This window comes from Gracilinanus agilis, chromosome 2 (assembly GCF_016433145.1).
Source record: "Gracilinanus agilis isolate LMUSP501 chromosome 2, AgileGrace, whole genome shotgun sequence".
Classification (NCBI taxonomy): Eukaryota; Metazoa; Chordata; class Mammalia; order Didelphimorphia; family Didelphidae; genus Gracilinanus; species Gracilinanus agilis.
In genome coordinates this window covers 240,109,194-240,130,042 of record NC_058131.1, presented here as the reverse complement: position 1 = coordinate 240,130,042, position 20,849 = coordinate 240,109,194, and the positions used below count along the sequence as shown (strand labels likewise).

The window sequence follows — 20,849 nt, the reverse complement described above, 5'->3', positions numbered from 1 at the left end:
CTTTATTTTCCCCATCTGTAAAATGGAGATTACTAACTTTGCCCCACTTCCTTCCTTCTAAAGCTGCCATGATAGATTCAGGTCTAGAAAGGGTCATCAAGTTCACCCTCTTCATTTTAAGGATGGAGTCACTGAGGTCCAGAAAGGCTGAGTAACTTCTTCAGAGTCCCATAGCTAGTAAATGTCTGAGCAGGATTCAAATTGAGACCCTCCTGACTCCTGCTCTTTTATCCACCATCTCAAGCTGCCTCTCAGCAGAGGTAACGGATGAGAAGCAGCTTTGGAAAGGAGGAGGTACTTGCTGCATGTACTATACTTATATGAGCGATCGTTCCATGTGTGACTGATACAGATTTGTGACTCAGGAAAGGGCAGATTCAAAGATTCAGATACCACATCATACGGCTGGTGATCCAGGGGCCCCGGATGGCATGACGGAGCCCTGCACTCTCCCTAGCTCCCAGGTTCTGTCTCAGGGTCCCTGTAGGAGGGAAGAAGTAGTGGGAGAAGACTGAGGAAGTTGGTGGAGGAAGAGGGAGGGGGCACTCTCTGAGTACTGCCAGGAGCTTGGGGCCTGGTGGCTGCTCAGCTGAAATTTTTCCAAGCTGAGAAGAAAAAAAAAACACCCCACACTTCTCAGGCTTAAAATAGAGTTGCTGAGCAGAAAATGCCAAATGTAAGGCAAAGTCAGCAAGCAGCCTGACCCGACCTGACTGCCTTCCCCCTCAAATCCCTCTTAGCTCCAGGCTGGGACCGGGAGCAGAGATGGGATCCAGTAACTCCTTCTTGTAAGTGGCTGCTAGGCTGTTTGTGAAGGAAGGCAGGATTCCATTCCTATAGGAGCCTGGAGGGGCAGAACTGAAGGAAAGGAAGGAGGTTTGTGGGAGAAGCCATTGGAAAAGTTTTTATAGCTGGCAGCTATAAAAGCCATTCAGCCCATTCTTCATGTTACAGAAACTGAGGCCTAAAGAGGTCAAGTGATTTACCTAAGATGATAGAGGAAGTACTTGGCAAAATGTGACTCAGACCCAGATCTTTGACTTAAAATTTAATGGTGTTTCTTTGCCACAGTTTGACAAAGAACAGCCAGGGAAACTGTGTTCTTGCATTGAGTCTACTTGCCTCATTCTAGACCACAGGTGCGTCTATTGAGGTTAGTTAGGTGGCTCAGTAGGTAGAGTGCCAGGCCTGGAGTCAGGAAGACCTGAGTTTAAATCTAGTTTCAGACACTTACTAAGTGACCCTGGATGAGTCACTTCCCTCAGTTGGCCTCAGTTTCCTTAACTGTAAAATGAATTGGAGAAGGAAACAGCAAACTACTCTAGCATCTGTGCCGAGAAAAATCCAAACAGGGCTACCAAAAGTTGGATTCATGACTGAAAATGACTGAACAACTATAGAATCTTAGAACGTGTAACTTGCCCAGGCTCTCACAGCTGAGTTTGATCGATGATCACACGGTGCCCAGATACCCTTCTTCTTTTCCCTATACCACATAGCCTGTACTCTGCATTAGTAATGTGCACATCTAGACCAAATACCCTCTCTTATTAATTGGGAGTTTCCTTCCCCTACTCACATCACTAAATATCAGCAGGAATTATCTGGTTTTCCTTAAGCTCTAAACATTGAGCCCAGGGCCCAACCCAGTTATTGGCCCTAACCAATAATTTTTCTTGTCTGAGCAAGGATAAGCTCCCAACCGGGTTGTGCTTCTCTAAAGGGAAGGGTGCTTTGAGATGGTTGCACAAAAATCCTATGAATGATAGAATGAACAGCTACCTAACAACTAGGTTATCCTGGAAGGTAATGAGTTCCTCATCATCAGAGGCCTTCAAGGAAAGGGCAGATGACCACTTATTTGGATTTGGATGCCGACGATGGAATTCATTCTCAGGATCAGAATGGACTAGACACCCTATGATGTCCCTTATAGCTTTGGAGTTAAGCTTCTGAAGACCTGGGTCCTTATCTTAGCTCTGCCACATATTGGCTGCCACATATTATTTAGGAAAGTAATTTCCCCACTTGGAGACTCAGTTTCTTCATTTGTAAAGGAGGAGATTAAACTGCTTTGATCCTTTCCAGCCTTAAATCGTAAGAGATTCTCTGTTTTTGGCATCATTCATTCAACAGTTTATTTGTTGGTTCACCATCACCATTTATTAAATGTTTATTTTGTCCCAGCCACTGTGCTAGACACTGGGATACAGATTAGAAAGAGATAGTGCCTGCCTTCAGGGAACTTACATTTTATTAGGAAAGGGGAAGTAGCATGAACACAGATAGATAAATATAAATTGCATAGAAAGTAAATTCATAGAAATAGGGGAGTGAACCAACAGCAACTGTAAGAACAACACTAAGCTTCTTGTGACACTTGAGGTGAGGCCTTAAAAGAGCTTAAGCACTCCACTAGGCAGAAGGGTGAAAAAAGTGCTTCTTCTTTCTTCCCTCCCTCCCTCTTTTCCTCCCTTCCTCTCTCCTTCTTTCCTTCCTTCTTTTATTCCTTCCTTCCTTTTTTTTACATTTAATTTTTATTTTTTCTCAATTACATGCAAACCCAAACATTTAAAATATTTTTTAAAATTTTGACCTCTAAAGTCCACTCCTCCACCTCCTTGAGAAGACAAACAATTTAGGGAAGTGCATTCAAGGCATTTGAGCAGTTAGGTACCATAGTGGATAGAGCACTGGGCCTAGAGTCAAGAAGACTCATCTTTATGAATTCAAATCTGACCTCAGACACTTACTAGTTATATGACCTGGACAAGTCACTTCACCTTATTTGCCTCAGTTTCCTCATCTGTAAAATCAATTGGAGAAGGAAAGGCAAACCACTGCAATATCTTTTCCAGGAAAAGTTTGGTTGGGGTTATGAAGAGTCAGAAGTGATTTAAATTACTAAACAACAACAAATTCTAGGCATCCGGAGACAGCCTACACAAAGGCACAGGAATGGGAGTGGCCTCTTTGAGGTAGAACAAGTAGGCCAGTTTGCCTGGAAATCAGAATACATACAAAGTAGGCTGGTGCCAGAGCATGAAGGGTTTTGAATGTCAGATAAAGGAGTTTGTATTATATTCAAAAGATAATTAGGAATCCACTGGAATTTATTGAGCAGGGGACTAATATTATTAGACCTCTGTAATGGAAATTTCATTTGAGCAGCTTTATGGAGGATCTTTTGGAGGCAGGAAGAACTCAAGGCAGAAAGAGCAGTCATTCAAGTAAGAAGTGGTGAGAGCACAAGCCAGGAGAGTGGTGGTGCGAGAAGAGAAGAATGCAAGACAGAGAACAAGAATATTAATGCACTTTTGGTGGAGCTATGAACTGGTTCAACTGGTTTGAAAAGCAACTTGCAACTATATTCAAAAAAGTGATTAAAATATGGATACCTTTTGACCCAGCAATACCCCTAATAGGTCTGTACCCTCAAAGGAATCCAAAAAAGAGAAAAAAAGACACATACACACACACATACATACATACATACATACATACATACATACATATTTATACTAGCTCTTTTTTGGTAGCAAAGAATTAGAAAATGAGGAATTGGAAAGAATTGGAAGGGGAAATGACTGAACAAAATATGGTACTCAAATGCAATGGAAAACTACTATGCTGTAAGAAAAGAGGAAGGTGATGGCTTTAGAGAAATTTTGGATGACTTGTATGAACTGATGTAGAGTGAAGTGAGCAGAACTAGTAGAAGCATTCATACAATAATATTGTAAAGACAACATAGGAACTGATCAATGCAATGTCAACCATGATATCAGAAACAAGGTATCCACCTCCTGACAGAAAGGTGATAGACTCAGAATGAAGATCAAGTGGAGTTATACATATATACACACATATATTTGGACATGGCCAAGGTAGGAGTTTGGTTTGACTATCCATGTTTTTAACAAAGGCTTTGTTGTTATTGTTTTCTTGTATAAGTATACCTGAAGGACTTCATCCTAGACCCACTTTGTATGTCTAGTACTTAGCACAGTGGCTGGTATGTTCTCTCTCTGTCTTGGTTCTCTCTCTGTCTCTCTCTTTCTCTGCCTCTCCCTCTCCCCCCCCCCTCTCTCTCTCTCTCTCTCTCTCTCTCTCTCTCTCTCTCTTTCTCTCTCTGTCTCTCTCTCTCTCTCTCTCATCACAACAGCTTCCATAAATTCAACTATGTCAACTATGTCAGTTGGAGGGGAGTGGGAGATTGGAGGAAGAGTAGGTAGTTCTTCATTGACTAAAAATTAAAAAAAAACCCTACGAATAGAATTTTTTATTTCCTCCATGAATTTTTGTCTAGTGTAAGCAGCGTGTGCCTTGTTTCATAAGATGATGAAAAGGGAACTGTGTATTATATGATAATATATGTACAACCTATATCATACTACCTGCTTTCTTGAAGAGTGAATAGAATTGGGAAGGAGGGAAAAAAGAATGACATATATTTTTGGACATAGTTAATGTGAAAATTTGTCTCTCTTGGATAAGTATATTTATTATGGCTTATTACATACCTATGACAAAGCACATTACTTTATTAAATCATATATAAAAATAAACAGTGATTCAAAAAAGGGAAATATATTGATCTGTTCTTAAAAAAGACATTGGTAGATTCAATAAGACTTGACAAATGATTGGGGATGGGAGGTGAGAAATAGTGAAGGATGGATGATTGGATGGATGACAGTGCTTTCAACAGAAATAGGTCACTTCAGTCATATCCAACTGATCTCAAGGAGCTTACATTCTAATGGAGAAAACAACATATAGCAGGGACTGGGGTATACCTATACATGGGTGATGATTCAACAAAAGTGACCTCTCCTATCACCACAGGAAGAACTGACAGAGTCTGAATGCAGATTGAAGCGTACCATTCTTCACATTATTTCTTCCATGAATTTTTCTCTAATGTAAGTAATATATCTCCTTTCACAACATGATGAACATGCAAATATGTATTATATGATAACACAGGTACAACCTATATTGCCTATTCTCTTGGGGAGGACGGAAGGAGAGAACAAGAATGGCAAGATGTCAGGAAAAGATTGTTAAAAATGGTATTGACATGTCAAAAGATTTTTAAATAAAAAAAATTGTGCAGAGAGGTCAAGTAGGATGAATACAGAAAGATTGCCATTTGGATTTGGCAATCAAGAGATCACCGGTAACCTTGAAGGGAACAGCTTCAGATGACTGATGAAGTACAATGTCAGATTGCAAAGGGTTGTGAAATGAGAAAGGAGAGGAAATGAAAACAAGGAGCCCAAGTAGCTTTTTTACCCTGAGTTTGGCTGTGATAGATAACAGGATAATCAGTGATAGCTTGAAGGAATAGTAGGGTCCAGTGAATTTTTTTTCAGTGATGCTGGAGATTTGGACATGCTGGTTGGCAGTAGGAAGGAGCTTAAATATAAAGAAGGAGAGATTGAAAATAAGAGAGATGGGGAGAGAGGATCAGGGTAAGCTGTTGGAGGAGCAAGGAGGTAATGGGATCAAGGGCAGAAGGAGATAGCTTTGCCTTTGGTTGCTCTTTCTTCCTTCCCTTTACACTGGAGCTGGCATAGAGACCATATGGTCCAGCCCAGGGGAAGGTTGGAGGGTCTTAGCAGGTGGGAGAATGAGTTCCCGCTTGCCAGATGTCACTGTTTGAAGAAGCATTAGTTCCGAGGTGATGACCTCAAGGAGTTGAAAACAGATATGGGAAGAGTAGAGTGATGATTGACTTAAGTGAGACCACCCCTCCCCCATTCCACCGGCTGCCCTCAGTATGGACATCAATTCAGCCTTTCCCTAGCTAGGCTCCCCCACGGGTCAGTCTAGTGAGCCTTGAAAGGTACTGAGAAGCCTAAATTAGCACACCCCTCTCCCAGCTCTCCTGGCTGAACTTTCCAGTGTCTCTAAGCAGGGACTACCAGTCCCGGTGCTCACAATGGACTGAAAGTTAGGAGTCCTGAGTTCTAGATCTAGTCTAACTTTTCTATGTGGCATTGGACAAGTCCCTTCCCACCCACAGACCCCTTCCAGGCATCCTTCCTTCTCTCCAAAAATGAGGGGGTTGGGCTCTAAAGTTCTTTCCAGCTCTTTTGCATCATACATTTCCAGCTAACTGGGTCTGGGAGCAGCTGGAGAGGGGAGGAGCAAGCAGCTGGAGGAATAGCCAGTAGAACACAGACCTAGGAACAGCCCCGCCTCAGAGGTAGCTGCATCGGTAGGGGGGAGCCACTCCAGCTGATCTGGGAGCCGGGAGGGACACGGAGCTGTGCTAGGCTCTGCTGTCCAGGGCTGCCGTCGGGGCTCGGACTGTGGATGGCGGCTGAGCAGGGAGCTTGGCTGGCAGGGGCCGGGAGCAGTGGATCACTGGGCGACAAGCTACAGTCAGGGACCTGTCCAGTCTCCAGGCTGCTAGCTCAAAGTGAAGGGTGGATGTGATCGTGAGGGGGCGGGGAGCCTACGCCCCCCAGGCCGTGCTCCTGCCCAAGTGAGACGGCCCGGACATCGCGGAAGCTTAGCTCGCCATGAAGCGGCAGAACGTGCGCACCGCGTCGCTCATCCTCTGCACCTTCTCCTACCTGCTGGTGGGCGCTGCCGTGTTCGACGCGCTCGAGTCCGAGGCAGAGAGCGCCCGGAAGCGACTTCTGGAGCAGAAGCGCAGCGAGTTTCGCAGAAAATATCGCTTCTCGCCCGAGGACTACCGAGAGCTGGAGCGCCTGGTGCTGCAGGCGGAGCCGCATCGTGCCGGCCGCCAGTGGAAGTTTGCTGGCTCCTTCTACTTCGCCATTACGGTCATTACCACCATCGGTGAGCCTAGTCCCGCAGCCCTCGCCGGGCAGCTTGGTCTCTCTCTCTACACCCTCAGGAGCCCGGCACCCCAACTTCTGCGCCCCAGCCTTAAACCACTGGAGTGTGAGTGGGTCGGGAGGAGGGTGGCTTTGGAAGACCGGGTGCCTGAAACTATTTGCAAACCTTGGCCCGAAAGCACATATTTAGCGGATGTGCATCCTTAGACGAGCCATTTCTCTGTTGAACCGATTTTCTTCACCTTAAAATGAAGGGAGTACACTAAATGAACACCAAGTTTCCTATCAGTGCTAAAATGTTTCCTAAATGTGTTTTTGTGTTGGGTTTTTTTTGGGGGGGTGGGGGTGGGTGGGGGGAGGTTCCAGGCCCTCACATTCCTCCCTCAATCGGCTGGCTTCCTCATCCCTTAGCTTTTACTTGGCTAGGAAGACTCAGAGCACCTCTATAACTTCATCGCTATGGAGACCAAGGAAGCCCAAGGATGAAGACTTGGTCCCTTGGTAGTGACTGGGGAAGCTGCCTTGGATAGGGTAGGGGTGGTGGGAGATGGAAGACTTTCATTATGGCCCAGCAGGAGGGCTGAGCACCTCTCTCCCCATATACACTGAGCCCCGTAAGCCCTGCCTCCTCTTGTCTCCCTCTCCAATCTACTGCTTGGAGAAAGTTTCCTTTTAAGAGCAGTCCCTAGAGACTGAGGTCTCTCTTTGGACTCCAGCCAGTAAAGGGAAGAATGCTAGTCTTCCCTCTTTCTTTCTGAACTCTCTCCCACCTTCAGCCCTCACATGAATCGAGCCACTCGAACTGTTTTCCCTTTCTTCTCCCTGAGTTCTGAAATCTTCCTGGGAATTTGGATCCTGCAAAATTGTTTCTGAAATCCAGGGCAGAATAATAAGGTACTAGATCTGGGAAGGACAATCTGGTCCAAACCCTTATTTTTACAAATGAGAAAAGAACTCCAAGGAGGGAAAATAACTTGTTTTATTCAGAGTGTAACTAGGATGTGAGTCAAACAAGGTCTTCTGACTCTCACTTCAGAGATTTTTCCACTTAAGACTTTGTTCCAGGTTAACTTTGATAGTCCATTCCATGCCCTGCTCCCCCTCCCCTCCTTAGAATTCTGGTTTGGTTTGGATTAGTTTGGGGTTTGGGGTATCTCTAGGTTTGTCAATAGGGACTAGGTAGGGTTTTAGAAAAAAAAAACAGATGGAGATTAGCCCAGGTGAAATGGAGGAATGTTCTGTCAGCTCAGCGTGAACATTGGATATTTGCTGTTGATCCTGCAGGCATCTGGCCGTTCCTAGGACTCTTCCCCCTTGGGGAAAATGGCAACTATCCAGGCCAGAGAGGCTTGAAGGAATGAATGTTCATAGATTTTGTTTTATTCTCTGTAGGTTGGGTGGGCATGAAGTAGGAGTCAAGTGGGAAGGATATCTATGGAGACTGGGATTGTGAAAGGTTAATTTATCTATAAGGAAATACTAAGGACTCTAGAAAAAAGTTTCCTTTCTATTCTCACCTACTGCCCATCTTTAATTGTTCTCTGTAAGCACATGTGTTACACACTCCCTAGCTCAATCCATTGTAGCTCCCAATCAAGGACTATCCTCTTTCCAATTTAATTCAACAAAAATGGTTTTCTTTCCCTTCTCAACTACTGCTCATTTTTAGCTGTTCTCTACATATATGCACATACCTGCCATATTATACACTCCTCATCTCAATCTACCCTATCCCTACTCAATTTAATTCATCAAAAATGCATTAAGTTCCTGCTTTGCTCAGGGTCCTAGGTTCCATTTTGGAAATATAAAGAGTAAAAATGACAGGCCCTCAAAGAACTTTTGATCTCATACAGTAGCTACACAATGTTTTTGTTTGTTTTGTTTTTGGTTTTTTTTTTTTTTAAGAGAAAGGGTCAGACAGGAGTTCTAGGACAATTTGGAGTAGGAAAAGATAGTTTTAGTAAGGGGAGAGGATTGGAAGTTTAGGATTTTTGAGCTAGAAGAGACTTCATTTAGTCCCACCTCTTCATTTTACTGATGAGGAAAATGAGGTGATATGCCCTAAGGCACACTGTTAGTAGGTGGGAAGGTCTGAGTGTACCTGGGTAGTGTAACTCCAAAATCAGTTCGTTTTTTTTGTTTTTTGTTTTTTGTTTTTTTTTGTTTTGTTTTTTCAGTACCCCTTCTCAAGGAAGATTTCCTGGTTGGCACTTGGGCACTCCTATCATAACACCCTCCTTTCCCTTCCTCATAACTGCCCCTTCCTTCAACTTTCCCTCCATATCCCCTTTGCCACCTCTTCCCCCCTCACCTGACATCCTCCCTCCTCCACCCCCTCCCCACTTCAAGTCACTCATTGATTTCCTCTTTCTTGTTCAGGGTACGGCCACGCGGCCCCAGGCACAGACGCGGGTAAGATTTTCTGCATGTTCTACGCCATCCTGGGCATCCCCCTGACATTGGTCACATTCCAGAGCTTGGGCGAGCGCATGAACGTGCTGGTTCGAAGGCTGCTTCAGCGTCTGAAGCGCTGCGTGGGGCTGCGGAGGACACAGGTGTCCACGGAGAATATGGTGGCCGTGGGACTGCTGTCATGCGTAGGCACGCTGGCCGTGGGCGCCGCCGCCTTCTCCCACTTCGAAGGCTGGACCTTCTTCCACGCCTACTACTACTGCTTTATCACGCTCACCACCATTGGCTTCGGCGACTTTGTGGCCCTACAGAGGGATGAGGCGCTGCACAAGCGGCCGCCCTACGTAGCCTTCAGCTTCCTCTACATCTTGCTGGGCCTGACGGTCATCGGTGCCTTCCTCAACCTCGTGGTGTTGCGCTTCCTCACTCTCAACGCGGAGGACGAGCGACGAGACGCTGAGGGCAGGGCCTCACTGCGCCGGGTCCGGGCTGGGGACCCCTTGAGGCCGCAGCCGCCGCTGCAGGAAGTCGCCCGCAGCCATGCGCGGCCTTCCCCGGATCCCACCGCCTTTCCATGCCTCGGGGCCCCGAGCTGCAGTCGCCTGAAACTGATTCGGGCCCCTGCTTCGCGGGCTTCTCCCGCCAGTCTGTCCGCTTCCCAGAACCATCCCGAGACGCCTCCGCCAAGCTGTCATTCCAATCCAGTCTACTGCGGCTCCATCTCCTATCGGATCGACCAATTGGCTCTGGGTGCCAGGGACAACCTCGGCTTTTCGCCTCCTGGGAGCACCACGTCCTCAGGCAGCGCAGTTGGCCGGGTCCCGACCCGTCGGAAGTCAGTCTGAATGGAGAAAAGAGGCCAGCCTTGGAGCCCAAAAAGTGGACCGAGAGCGGATTGTCTCTGGTGTGACCTTGGGCAGCACTCTCTTCTCCGAAATTGTTACCTCAGCTATAAAAACAAGGGGATTGTACTAACATCATAAAACATATTTCGAACTGGAAGGGACCTTAGAGGGGAGAAAGTACAATGCCCTTATTTTACAGACGAAGAAACTGAGGCTTAATGAGGTTAAGGGACTTGCCTAAGGTTACACAGGGATTTAGTAACCTAGCAAGGATTCAAATCTGGGTCTTCTCACTGATATGCATTTTATTCATTTATTTTAACATTTAGTTTAAAAATTTTTAATTTCCAAATTCTTTCTCTCTCAACCAACCAATTGAGAAGGAAAACTGATATCAATTATACATATGAAATCATGCGAAATATTTTTAAAATTACTTAATTTTATTATTCATTTTTGAAATTATGAATTGATCTAATTCTAAATTCAGAGTTCTTCCCACTAAGGAGTCATGCAGTCCAGTTCTAATATTGTATGTACTATGCTTAGTCATTCATTCTGTGATCTTGCATATATCACTTAACTTTTTTTTTTTTTTAACCAGCCCTTCCTCATTTGAACCTGCCTCTTGCCAGGCTGACTAGTGACTGTTTGCTAGGCTACTTAAGCCCTGCTCAGCCAGCCCTGTGAGAATCCCATAGCTAGGGATCCTGCCATTATCACATTAAGCCCCAATTCAATTCAACAAAACTTATTAGGTAACTTCTTTGTGTGATACACTGTGCTAGGTGTAAAGAAAAACAATTAAACACTAACCTTGCTCTCAAGAAGCTTATATTTTACTGGGGGATACACCAGATAAACAGATAAATAAATACAATTTGAGGAGGGAGATGGCCTTATAACTGGGAGCCCTAGCAACTAGAAGATCTTTATTTTAGATACCACCTGACCATACTAAAATTGATGGTATTGTTGAAAAAGCCTAGAAATAAAGACAGATTCTAGTCCCAGCCTGTGCCGCACACTCCTGAAGATACTTCCCTTTTCTCCAGTTAGTTTCCCCCTCAGGAAAATAGGCTTTTAGGACTATTGACCTCTGACATAAATTTCAGCACAAAGACTGGAGGACTACTAAGGAATCAGAATTCTGGGTGTTTTGCCACTTTGGGTAAATCACTTGTGGTCATTGGGGCTCAATTTCTTTAAACATCTACAAAAATGGGAATAACAGCTGTAAGTCGCCTCTGTCAGCTTCAGTTTCCTCACCTTTACTAAAGTGAGAATAATAAAACCTTCCCTATGGGCCTCATTGGACTGCTGTGAGGATCCAGTCCCGAATCATAGATGTAGAAATGCTTCATAAACCAGACAGCTTTGTACAGATGGGAGTGAGAGTTCTCATTATTATACATTCATCTGGGGCCCTGGGAAGCCAATTGGGAGATTTGAAGGAGAATTTGGGGACAGAGAGAAGGGAGAGCCAAAGTATTTGGATTGATGGTGGGTGGATGACTGGTTAGCTGACAGAGTAGAGGATGGATATATCTCAGATCTAGTGTGGCAAGGAGCCTGCCATCTGGTGATGATGTCACTGATACATGCCCCCTGGGGAGGGGCAACAGGGAATGAGGGTACGGATCAGGCTTCTGAGATCTGGTTTTTTGTCTAGTCCTGGGCTCTGCCCCAACCCAGATTACTGAACTGTTTTAATCCCGCCTTGGATTGAAAATTAATTTCTAGAGATGATATTTTCTCCCTCTATTTGCCACATCTAAGCCTCAGCTCCCACTGTTGTTGAAAAGGAGCCCTGCTGGCATAGAGAAGAGGCCATGCTTGGCCTTGTGTTCTATAGAATGGACAATGCCTTCAAGATGTGGGGTTTGGATTAATGGAGGGCAAATCTACTGAGGATGGAGGAAAAGTGATCAATAATGCAGTGGAAGAAATGAGCTGGATTTTGCACAGGGCTCTTCTGATAGCATGTGGACTCCACCAGAGGCTAGACATATGGAGACTGGTCCTAAATACCAAGGCACTGTGTTGTGAAAAAAGCACCATGCTGGGAATCAGTCAGGGAACCTAGTTTTTAAGGACTGTCTCTGCCACTAACTTGTTGCGTGAAAGTAAGTACTTTCCCTCTCTGGATTTCTTGTTTCTACCTCAATACGGGTGTATGGTCACTAAGGTTGAATCCAGCTCTAAAATTTTATTATGTTACTTACCACATAGTATCTGGGGGCTCAGGCCATTCCCTCATCTCTTGAAAGTATGATTCAGTTCCTATTACCCTTGAAGGAAACCACATTGGTCTAGCTGATGAGAATCTTACTGGGAAACTCTCTTATGTTTTGTGGTTTATAGGGAAGACATCATGGTATTTGGGGCTCATTCACATCTTGTAAAAGATGTAAAAGAGGTACTAGGGAGGTTAACCTGGCCTCTTCCATGTTATCTCTTGGGGCTCGTCAGGCAAAAAGCATTTATTAATCATCTCCTACATATCCAGTATTGTACTGAGCGCTAGGGATACAAAGAGACAAACACAATCTCTGCCCTCATGAAGCTCACAGGCTAATGGAGAGACAACATGCAAACAACTATGTACAAGCAAGATATGTACAGGATAATAGGGAAGACACTAGCATTCAGGAGGAACAAGAAAGACCTCTTACAGAAGATGGGATTTTAGCTGAGATTTGAAGGAAGCCTTTTGATGGAGGCAGGGAGGACAAGGATCCCAGGCATGGAAGAAAGACAGTAAAAATGTAGCCAAGCGTTAAGAGTGTCACAGGAGTGAAGACTATCTGGAGGTAGTAAAAGATCTAAGAAGATCAGAAAGAGAGGCAGCTAGGTGACTCAGTGGATTGAGAGCCAGGGCTAGAGAGGGGAGGTCCTGGGTTCAAATCTGACCTCAGATACTTCCTAGCTGTGTGATCCTGAGCAAATCACTTAAGCCCCATTTTCCAGCCTTTACCACTCTTCTACCTTGGAACCGATACACAGTATTGTCTCCAAGATGGAAGGTAAGGGTTTTTTATTAAAATTGAGAATTTTTAAATTAAAGAAAAAAGAGGATAAGAAAGGTAAAGGAGGACAAATTATGAATGGCATTAAAAACCAAATAGATGATTATATATTTTATCCAGGAAGTAACAAAGAGCCTGTCATATAGAACCCTGGACCCAAAGCAGATGAGGGTGAGATGCTGATATTCTGTCTCATTCTCCTGGTGGCAGAAACTGAAAACAGTCTTTCTAGCTTTAATCTTGATCTGGTGCTCCCAGGCTGTCAACTCATAGAATATTAGATCCTGATCAGACCTTATGAAATTAAATGTTAGAACTGGAAAACTATGTGATTTAATTCTGTCCCCTGCCCAGCCCTTGCTCTCCTCACCCCTACCATTTTACAACTAAGGAAACCAAGGCCTCAAGAGAGAAATGATTTGCCTGAAGTAACATGACAAGTTAGAGGTAAAGCATGGGCTAAAATGGGGTCTCTTGATTGACAATTAGGCCCACCTCCCCATTACATCATGTTGAATGATGTTTTGTTTGTTACCAGTTAAATTGAAGGCATGTTAAAGTATGGGGCAGGAGGAGAGCAGTGAAGATGTGCCTGGAATATTATCCATACTTCTCTTTCTTTCATACTTGTTCAAGTCTCACCTCTTCCCCAGGAGCCCACCTTGATTATCGCAAAGATCACACTTCCCTTCAAGTTTCTAAAACACTCAACTGTAATTGCTGGATGTTCCCACTTTGATCTTCCCCAGTTCGATCGTTTTAGACTATAGGCTTCTAGAGGGTCTGGCTTATTCATAATTTGTGAAGTAGTCACTAGGGAGATTAGCACTGGCCTCCTCCATGTTATCCCTAAGGGCTTATCAGTTAACAAGCATTTATTAATTACCTCCTATGAAAAGAGTTTTGGAATCTTAATAAATTGGCCTTTTAGTTTGAAGGAAGTGGGGATATTTAGTTTGCAGTAAACACTCAGGGGGGATACGATAGCTGTCTTCAAGTATTTGAGGGACTACCGTTGGGGGAGAAGAATCATATTTGTTCTTTTTGGCTTCAGAGGACAAAATTAAGAGCAATGGGTGAAAGTCACAAGAAGGCAAATTTAGGCTTAGTATCAGAAAAAAAATTTACAACCATTTGTTGTTCTTAGCCATGTCTGACTCTCCATGACCCCATTTAGGGTTTTCCTTGGCAAAGATATGAGAGTGGTTTGCCATTTCTTTCTTCAGCTCATTCAAACAGATGAGGAAAACAAGACAAACGAGGCAAAATGAATTGTTCAGGGTCACACAGCTAGTAAGTGTCTGAGGCCACATTTGAACTCATGAAGATGAGTCTTCCTGAATCCAGGCCTGACATTCTATCCATGGCACCACCTAAGTGGAATGGGATGCTTTGAAAAGAGATGGATGGCCTCTACATGGAGACCACAGAATAGATGACCATTTGTTGGGGATTTTATCATGAGGATTCCTTCCATGTATGGGTTGACCTGGATGGCTACTACATATTGTGGTTTTAGGCTCTTTTAAAAGGTCTCCAGAATTCACATGTCATATAAAGAGAAGTTGAAGAATTTGTGGATGTTTAACCTGGAGAAGAGAAGATTTGGGTGGGAAGCGATCGTTGTGTTCAAGTATTTAAGAAGCTGTCTAATAGAAGAGGGACTAGTCTTGTGCTTGGCTTCAGAAGGCAGAACAAAGATGTTAGTTACAAAGAGGCAGATTGAGGGATGATATCTGGAAATGGTTCCTAAAAGTAGGTCTGTCCAAAAGTGGAAGGGGCTGCTTGGGTGGCGAGGAGGTTTCCAGCAAAGGCAGCAAGACCATTTATCTGGCATATTGTAGAAGATTCATTCTCATTCAGGTATGTACTAGACTCTGAGGTGAGGCAGAAGGCCTGGGTTTGAATCCCAGCTTTGCCAATTCCTAGCATTGTGACCTTGGGGAAGTCTCATCTTTGAGCCTCAGTTTCCTCGGCTGTAAAATGAGGAGGCTGTCAGATATTTCCGAGCTGTGCAACCTTGGGCAAGTCACTTCGGACCCTTTTTGCCTAGTCCTTGTCCTTCTGTCTTAGAGTTGTTACAAAGAGAGAAAGTAAGGGTTTTAAAAAATGAGAAGGTTGGATTCGATGGTTTCCATGGTTCTGCCTTTTATGTTTCTTAAACAAGGCCTCAGTAAGTGCTTGAGGGATTAGCTGAGGGAGCTTGGCTCCTAGGAAGACAGAGAAAGAAGGATGAAATCCTCAGGGATATGGAGAGCTCTGCCTCAGGCTTATGAGCACTCAGACATCACACTGGGCTCTAAGGCTGGACCAGGCCAGGTTATTGGTGAATTCCAGGGAGACTGAGTCACTTTTAGGGTTCAGGGTGATTGTAATGGAAATGATGTTGTCTAAGAATGGGTTGAGCTGACTTTTTTGACTGGAGAGGCTCCTCACTGTGGAATGCTGGAATGAAGGTTGCTGGATTCAAGTTCTGACTTACCATTTAGTGACCATGGACATGGGACTTAATTTTGCTGATCCTCAGTTTCCTTAGCTGCAAAATGGAGATAATTATATCTGCCCTCCTGACCTCACAGGATGATTATGAGATTCAAATAAGAATGTGTTAAGTGCTTTGTAAACTGTAAGGTATTATACAAATGTGTGAGTGATTATTATTTTCCAGGTTCCCAACACATACATCTCTCTTGGGCTGGGGGAGGAAATTCAGTTCCTCAATACACCTTCTTTCCTTCCAGAGATCACCAGCACACTTCCGTCTCATGCCGAGGATTTGGTGACAAGCACACTGTACTGGGAATTAGAAGCACTTGGATTCTAGGCCCAGCTCTTCCACTAAGGTGCTTCTGGACCCTTGTATGGGCCTCAGTTTCCCCTATGTAAACATGATACAGCTACCCAATTCTGCCTAGAGTTGAAATGAGAATGGAATGAATTTTGTGAGCAAAGACTTTGGGGCTCTTAACAGCAATATGGACTCTGAAAAGTCCCCAGGCCTGAAACCTGGTATTTGCTGCAGGATGTTGGCCAATACTTACAGCATAATTCTGTGGCAAACCAGTCTATGGTCATAGCAAAGGAGATGAGGGACTGGACTTTAGCCCTTTGATCCTCTTTGACTGATGTTGAGTTTTCATTCCTAGAATGTCACACAATTTAGATTGGACTGGGAATCAAGATAACTGGGTTCTACCCCCATTTCTGCCATGAATTTACTATGTGACCTTGGCAAGTTCTTTCCTCTCTCTGATCCTTACTTTTAAACTTCTCTGGGAAAAAGGTGGTTGGACTAAATAATCTCTAATGTGCCTTTCGATTTCAACTCTCTATGGGTCTAGTTCCAAAATAGCTTCTAGAGGTGGTGACCCAGGGAGAGAGATACTTGGGGTTTATTTTTGAGAATCAGACTAGACAGGCAAGGAGGCCTTCCATGTTTTTATTGCTGTAACTAGTCCTGGGAACTGGCTTGAACTTTGTTTGCTAGGTGGCACTGAGGATATGTTATGGTGGTCATAGGTTGCTTTGCATCACCCTAAACCAGTCCAATAGTGATTTCACCACATACCACAGTTGTGTGATCAGGCTGTTTCAGCCTCAAAACAAAGGGCTAAAGGATACCTTGGTTGCCCCCAAACCACACACACACACACACACACACACACACACACACACACACACACACACACACATATCCCAACCTGTTCCTTCCAGTTAGAACTGGAAGGGATCTCAGGAGGTCATCCAATGCTCTCATTTTATAAAAAGAGACACTGGAGAGAAGTAATATAATTTTCTTAGGCTCACAGAGCTAGTGACTAGCAGAGCTGATTCTTGAACACAAGGTTCATACTTCCTGTCCATTGTTTTTTTTTTTTTCCATTAAACACCCTCCAAAGCTTCCCCTGAGACTTCTGGGCTTGCCGGGGGACTAAGACCCAAGGTAGTCTACACCCAGTTTACCCTGTCTTATGTTTCCTAGGTACAAGGTATCCCCAGTGCCAGACGAAGATGCTCCCAAGAACTACTTGAGAGGGGTGGACACTGTCATGGCCCCAGGGGCCAAGAGGAAGAGATATAAATCAATAAGCAGACCCATTTAGAAAAAAACAAAAACATATTTTAATTTTTTCAACATGATTTACATGAGCTCAACATAAGACACTCCAACCTAGGGGCCTGGACCCCATTCCAAAACTTTTGCCATTTGGCCCAGCTTTGCCTGACAAAGAAACTTCCCAGCAGGTTCTTTCCACCCCAGGAACAAAGACAACCTTGCTCCTGGAGCAAAGTGGATTCATGGTGAGAGGGTGGATTACCCTATCTACTGAAAATCTTCCATTTTAGGGACCCAGGCATCTACAGATTGGTAACAAAGCTTCCTCGGGGTTTCAAGGAAGCCGTTTGGGAGCCATTGGGCTGCCAGGAAGTATGGGGGAGGCTGGAGGGGTGGCACAGTGTCAGACTCAATAAATAAATGCAGGTGGTCCTTGCTTTATGTAACAACTGTGCTTCTGTGGAGAACAGTGTAAAAGAGTATAAATGGAATCATACCCAGAAGATCTCCATTTTAAGAATCTCAACAGTGAGCTGGACTTTCATAAACTGAAGACTTCTTTCTAATCATTCCTTAATTTGTCAGGGGACCTAGGTTTGAGTCCCAGCTCTGCCATTAACTTGTATGACTATGGGTAAGTTATGCCCTTTCTCTGGCCCTCATTTTCCTCAGCTATAAAATGAGTGTGATCACTGGGGTGTGACGAGGCTTACATGAGAGGGAAAATTGATTAGATCCAAAACTTGAAGCTGAGAGATAAGCTATTATTCAAAAGTATGGATCTTTGTTTAAAATGGGGAACCCCTGGAGCTAGAAACTGGACTCCAGTGCTATGATGGGGGTCCATAGAATCAAATTAAGCTGAATGAAACCTTTGAGGTCATCTCATCTAACTCATTTTACAGATGAGGAAACTGAGGCCCAAAGTTGATAAGTAACTTGCACAAGGTCACCCAGGAATAAGCAGCAGAACTGAATTGAAAACCCAGGTGCGCTAACTCCCAGCACAGCACTCTTGTCACTGCATCTTGATGACCCCATTGATTCTGGGTTCATTCATTCAGAAGCTCACCTCTTCCAACTCACTTTGAGGCATCCTGTCGACTTTAACCTGCTTAGCTTAGAGAGCCCTTTCCTACTCAAAAGGGGTCAGTCAGCTCCACAGGGCAGGTAGGATGGTCTGACCTCAGTCCCACATGAGGAACGAAGTGCATCTGATCCCTCAGATGGGGTGAACAGAGCCTCAGTGCACACCGGCTGAACCTGGACTAGCAAGGTGATCCAGCCTCACTGTGAGATGCCTTTCATCTGGACCGTGTGTGTGTGTGTGTGTGTGTGTGTGTGTGTGTGTGTGTGTGTGTGTGTGGTCCACTTGGTGTGAGTTGGTCCAATCCCACCCAACACCCAGAGGTGCTGACTGGATTTTTTCCACACTTACTAACTCAAAAACTTCTACTGCTGTGGGACCTATGGGGGGGCAAAAGGGGCCAGCCAAGCAGCTACTCAGCGGCCTTCCAGCATGGGCAAAATAAAAATGGTCACTATGCCCAAGCACTGCCACCCCCAAGTGGCACAGGGAGTGCTACCACCAGTCCAAGGGACCTGTATACTATTTTGAAAAGCCCTGCACAGTCTTGACTTGGGGGAATCATAGGATTTGGAGCTGAAAGGGATCACCTAGTCCAACCTACTAATTTTACCGATGAGGAAACTGAGGCCCAAGGAGGTTAAAGTGATTAACCAAGGTCATATAGGCAGTAAGTAGCACAGCTGATATTCAAACCCAGGTCATGGACCAGGAGCTGGAAGGGTCCTCAGAGGACATGTAGATTCTCCAACTAAATCCAAATCCCAACGATGAATTAATTACATTACAATAACAGCATGACCGGAAGGTAGCTGCCTTGGCCTGGCCTTTAGTTTTCGGAAATCCTGATTTCCTAGGCTTGGGTCATTCCCCCAGGCCTCCACTCAAGGCATCAATGGGCATGATGTGTAAGACTTGAGGCCTTGTTCTGGTTCAGACATTGACTCACTATAGGACAGTGATTTGCTTTAATTCCTCTGAGACTCAGTTTCCCCCTTGTAATAATGGAAATAATGCCTAACATGTGGAGAAGGATCACAAGAATAAGCAGGAAAACTCTTTGAAAAGTTTAAAGTGCTGTACAAATGTGAGGAAAGATGAGTATTTCCAGACCCAACTTTTCCTGTCCTCTGCAGACCCAGCTGGAGGTAACTCCTGGGCAAGGCTTCTCACTCCAAAGCTAACGAATAGCTGCAGTTGCTGTTCTCTCTATAGCCTGAGAAGCTCCTCATAACCGATTCCTTCTAGCCAGAGATCCCAGCCTCCACCTAGGGAGAGCCCATCAGCATCCCCAGGAGACAAGATGGAACACAAGTCACTCCTGGTTTGGCTTCCTGGGGGCCCCAGCAGGTCTGCAGACTAATAGGAAAAATAGACCTGGGGACCTCATCACCCCAGGGGCTCGGACTCAATCCCTCTGCTCAGCTCATGCTCAGAAGACTGGCATGTAGGCTGCCACTCTACCAGTGACCCGGATTGTCAAATTAGGTCTCTGCAAGCCTCAGTTTCCTCATCTGTAAAACAGGGGATCGTATTACTTGTACTATCTATGTCACAGGGTTATACAGATCAGATGAGATAATGGATGTAAAGCGCTTTGTAAATTAGAAAGTGCTATAGAAATGTCAACTATTATTATTTATCATTATTATTACTAGTATTATTCTCTTTAATGTAGAGAAGCCACATTCTATTTATTCCCCACTTGGGGTCTGGCCCAGACAACCGGGAGAAGTCTGCCCAGCTCTGGGGACAGAGTTCATCCCACCCTAGGGGACCAGTCTTTTCCTACTGCCAAAGTGTCAGAAGGATGGACAGACAGGACATGACAGGTGGGTGGCAGCCAGAACCTCCTTGGGTCCCAAGTAGGAGCCAAGTTCATACAGAGTCTCTCCCAAAACTACAGTTTAACAAAAAGTTTACTATCCCACCCCACCCCTACATACACCCCAGCACAGAACACACTCAGGACACACTGACAGGAATGGACCATTAATAGTGGGGATGGGGGGACAGGAGATAAGGATACAACTTAAGGCCCCTCCAGGAGGCCAGTTATTTCACAGAAGGAACAAGAAAAGCAGCGGGAGGAGGGGGTCCTGAGGCCGTGGCCCCCACCCCACCTCTGGATGGATTATTGCTTCGTACCCAGTCTCTTTCGCAAAATAGGCCTTGATAGGAGACAGAAGGGAGGAGAACTTGGCCAAGTCCTCTTCCTCAACACCAAGGTCTGGAGGGGAAAGTGATGAGGCCACTTCACTGCCCCCCAGGAATTCCCTTCACACAGGTATCCTCTGCCTCTGCCTTCTTCTCAGCCTGGGGCTGGCGGGGCGAGAACTTCTGGTGCTCCAGAGAAGGGCTTGGCCCCATGGCAGCCTCAGGCAGCTCTTCCTCCTGGCAGCCCCGGACAACTCTTCTCTTTAGAAAAAATGGCCATGTACATGGGCCACATGGTTCCAAGAGAAGTCTCCTGGTTCCAGTAGTTGCTATTTCAGTGCATCAGGGGTCAGTGATTATTCTCTTCCTGCCAGGGACTGTAGCATCATCCAGCCTCCCTTTATAGCTGTGTCTTTGTGAATTGCTATTGTCTGAAAGTTCTCG

The 20,849-nt window shown here is 45.0% G+C and overlaps 1 protein-coding gene across 1 annotated transcript; it reads left to right on the top strand.

Annotated features, from left to right (window-relative positions):
- The first annotated feature begins 6,533 nt into the window (after positions 1 to 6,533).
- Positions 6,534 to 10,075, top strand: KCNK15 (potassium two pore domain channel subfamily K member 15). Its single transcript, XM_044661079.1, has 2 exons — positions 6,534 to 6,816; positions 9,198 to 10,075. The coding sequence occupies exons 1-2, from the start codon at positions 6,534 to 6,536 to the stop codon at positions 10,073 to 10,075; spliced, it is 1,161 nt and encodes a 386-aa protein (XP_044517014.1).
- Positions 10,076 to 20,849: the final 10,774 nt, after the last annotated feature.